The 3,454-nt window shown below is 39.4% G+C and overlaps 1 protein-coding gene across 1 annotated transcript in view; it reads right to left on the bottom strand.

The window, feature by feature from the left end:
- The window catches only part of LY75 (lymphocyte antigen 75), an 89,802-nt gene that overhangs the window by 15,569 nt on the left and 70,779 nt on the right, over positions 1-3,454 (bottom strand). The window contains exon 29 of the mRNA XM_011947133.1: positions 1,680-1,874. Within this exon, the coding sequence (XP_011802523.1) occupies positions 1,680-1,874 (195 nt within the window). The remainder of the gene's footprint in view (positions 1-1,679; positions 1,875-3,454) is intronic.

The raw sequence follows: 3,454 nt of genomic DNA, 5'->3' as shown, positions 1-3,454 counted from the left end.
CAAGACTCCGTCTCAAAAAAATAAAAAATAAAATAAAATAAAAATTGGAGAAAACACACAAATACCCTGTGCAGAAGAATTTCAAGTAATTTATATAGATACTCCCCTCATAGGAAGGTGGAGGATAACTTTCTACCCTGTTAAGTGTGGACTCTACATAGTGACTTCCTTAGAAAGAGGACAGTTATGGAAAGGAGGAAAAGGGGTAACTTTGCAGCAGAGAAACTAAGAAACACTACCTTGGGCCAGGTGGCCAGTGATAAGTCATATGAACAGTACATGGTGTCCATGTGAGGTGAGAATGCTCCCTTACATCTTTGGTCTTCCCCCAGAAACTTATAACCCCAGTTTAATCATGAGAAAAACATCCGCCAACCCAAACTGAGGGACATTCTACCAAATACATGACCAGTGTTCCTCAAAACTGTTAAGGCCATCAAAAATAAGAAAAGTCTGAGAAACCACCCAGCCAAGAGTAGCCTAAGGAGGCAGGAGTACTAAAGGTAAGGTGGGGTCCTGGATGGGATCCTTGAAAGAAAAAGTATGTTAAATAAAAACTACGGAAATTTGAACAATGTGTGGACTTTAGTTAATAATAATAATAATGATCAATATTGGTTTATTAGTTGTGACAAATGTACCATACTAAAGTAATATGTCAACAGTAGGGGAAATTGTAGGATAGATGGGAATGCTCTGTACTATCTTTGCAACTTTTCTGTAACTCTAAAGCTATCCTAAAATGAAAAGTTTATTAAAGATGTAAAAAAATAAAGAAAGAAAGAAGTTGCAAAACTTCTTGGCAGGAGGAAAACACAAAGGTGTAAGTATGAGGATGGGCATACCCTGGGCCTGGGACAATGAAGGGACCAGCTTGATTGAGAAAAAGATGTTTTGCTGAACAAGAATGGGGAAAAACAGGGAACTGGGAGAAGGCCTAGAAATTGGGGATAGAGACTAGTTTCTAAAATGTCTCAAAAGTTTACACCGACTCAAAGTAGGTTAGAAAAAGGAATCCCTGGAGGTTGCTGGTGGACACAGTCTTGGGAAGTGACTGCGGCGCTGTGAAGTGAGCCGACTAGCCAGCACGCCACCATAACGGGCTCCCACTGAGCAGGGAGCTTAGGGCACAGTGGGAGTAATGAGAGTTTTAGGGTACAGTGGTAATAGTTAACAGTTTTTAAGCTGTGAAAAAATTAAAACTAACATATATTTAAAAATAGATTTATTTAAAAATTAGGCAAGGTTGAGAGACATTCACTTGCACAGAATGTCAAAACTCTTCCCCTAAACACTTTATTTATACAAACCCTACGCATTTTTCAAACCCCAACCAAGTTTCACCTCTTCTTGAAGCCTTTCCTTTTTTCTGTCATTCCCCTTTTCAATGTATCAGTTTTGACTTCCCCACAATTTAAGCCTGTATCAATTAATCTAAGGCTAATTTACATTAAACAATAATAAGGAATTTAATGCTATCTCCACAACTACATTTTACTCCTTAGGGTCAAAACCTTGACAGCAGGGCCTGTGTCTTTTCCTTCCTTGTTAACCTCTGGAACACCTCGCACAGGACTGAACACAGAGGAAGCATTTGATTGTATGATTCCCGCTAGTGGAACTAATAGCCTTATATTCTTCCCCTGGAGTGAGAGAAAACTCTATATTACTATACTTACCCATTTCAATTTTACAAGCAAGAATGCTGTGCTGGTGAAAATAAAGTGTTTCTTCAATAACATTAAAGGTTTTAATATCCCAGAAGCCATCAGTACTTAAACCAGCCAAAAACTTCTCATTTTTTATAGTTGGTCTTCCTGCTCTCCAATGTGTATATGACAGTGGGGTCTTATCAAACCACATAAGAGAATTATCTAGAGAAGAAACATTGTTTTCCTATGTTTAGAGATTAAATCAAGACTTGAATTACAGTTATATAATAGTTAAGATTTCAAACTTGACTGATTTTCTCTTTTCCCAACCTTCTAAAAGTTTGTATGATTATGTATAACCCTTTCAGATATTTTCTGATTATAACAGTAAATCATGCTCATTTTTAATTTGAATATAAATGCAAACTACAAATATTGACCTATAATTCCACCATCCTTCAGTAATAACATTTCATTTTTGTCATCAAATATTATTTTCCAGAAGTCATTATATGAAAAAGATACTTGCATATGAATGTTTATAGCAGCACAATTCACAAGAGCAAAAATATAGAACCAGCCCAAATGCCCATCAACCAACGAATGGATAAAGAAAATGTGGTAATGTGGTATATATGTACCATGGAATATGACTCAGCCATAAAAAGGAATGAAATAATGGCACTCGCAACAACCTGAATGGAAATGGAGACCATTATTCTAAGTGAAGTAACTGAGGAATGGAAAATCAAACATTGTGTGTTCTCACCAAGTGGGAGCTAAGCTATGAGGATGCAAAGGCATAAAAATGATACAATGGACTCTGTGGACTCATGGGGAAGGATGGGAGGGGGTGAAGGATAAAAGATTACACACTAGGTACAATGTACACTGCTTATGTGATGGGTACACCAAAATCTCACAAATCAACACTGAATAACTTATCTATGTAACCAGCCACCACCTGTTCCCCCAAAACCTATTGAAATAAAAAATATTTTATCTTACATATACATTTAATTGCAATGGAAATGAACATGACTATTTTATTATTATTATTATTTATTTTTTTTTTTGAGACGGAGTCTCGCTCTGTGGCCCAGGCTGGAGTGCAGTGGCCAGATCTCAGCTCACTGCAAGCTCCGCCTCCTGGGTTTACGCCATTCTCCCGCCTCAGCCTCCTGAGTAGCTGGGACTACAGGCACCCGCCACCTCGCCCGGCTAGTTTTTTTTGTATTTTTAGTAGAGACGGGGTTTCACCGTGTTAGCCAGGATGGTCTCGATCTCCTGACCTCGTGATCTGCCCGTCTCGGCCTCCCAAAGTGCTGGGATTACAGGCTTGAGCCACCGCGCCCGGCCCTATTTTATTATTTAAAACATGATTGATACATTATAAAAGTCGCCAAAGAAATCTCTTCTCTGGACATAAACTGTTAACAATTGTGCATACTTACAGTCAATTAATTTTTTTTTCTTTGAGACGGGGTCTCACTCTGTCACCCAGGCTGGAGCGCAGTGGCACAATCTCAGCTCACTGCAACCTCCACCTCCAGGGTTCAAGCAATTCTCTGCCTCAGCCTCCCGAGTAGCAGGGATTACAGATGCCCACCACCACAGCTGGCTAACTTCTGTATTTTTTAGTAGAGATGGGGTTTCACCATCTTGGCCAGGCTGGTCTTGAATTCCTGACCTCATAATCCACCTGCCTTGGCCCCCCAAAGTGCTGCGATATATAGGCGTGAGCCACAGCGCCTGGCCGGTCAATTGATTTTTAAGAAGGATGCCAAGACAATTCAGTATGA

The sequence above is a fragment of the Colobus angolensis genome, unplaced genomic scaffold (genome assembly GCF_000951035.1).
Source record: "Colobus angolensis palliatus isolate OR3802 unplaced genomic scaffold, Cang.pa_1.0 Scaffold259, whole genome shotgun sequence".
Classification (NCBI taxonomy): Eukaryota; Metazoa; Chordata; class Mammalia; order Primates; family Cercopithecidae; genus Colobus; species Colobus angolensis.
Note: the sequence above shows the minus strand (reverse complement) of the source record. Positions and strands in the feature narration are given on the sequence as shown.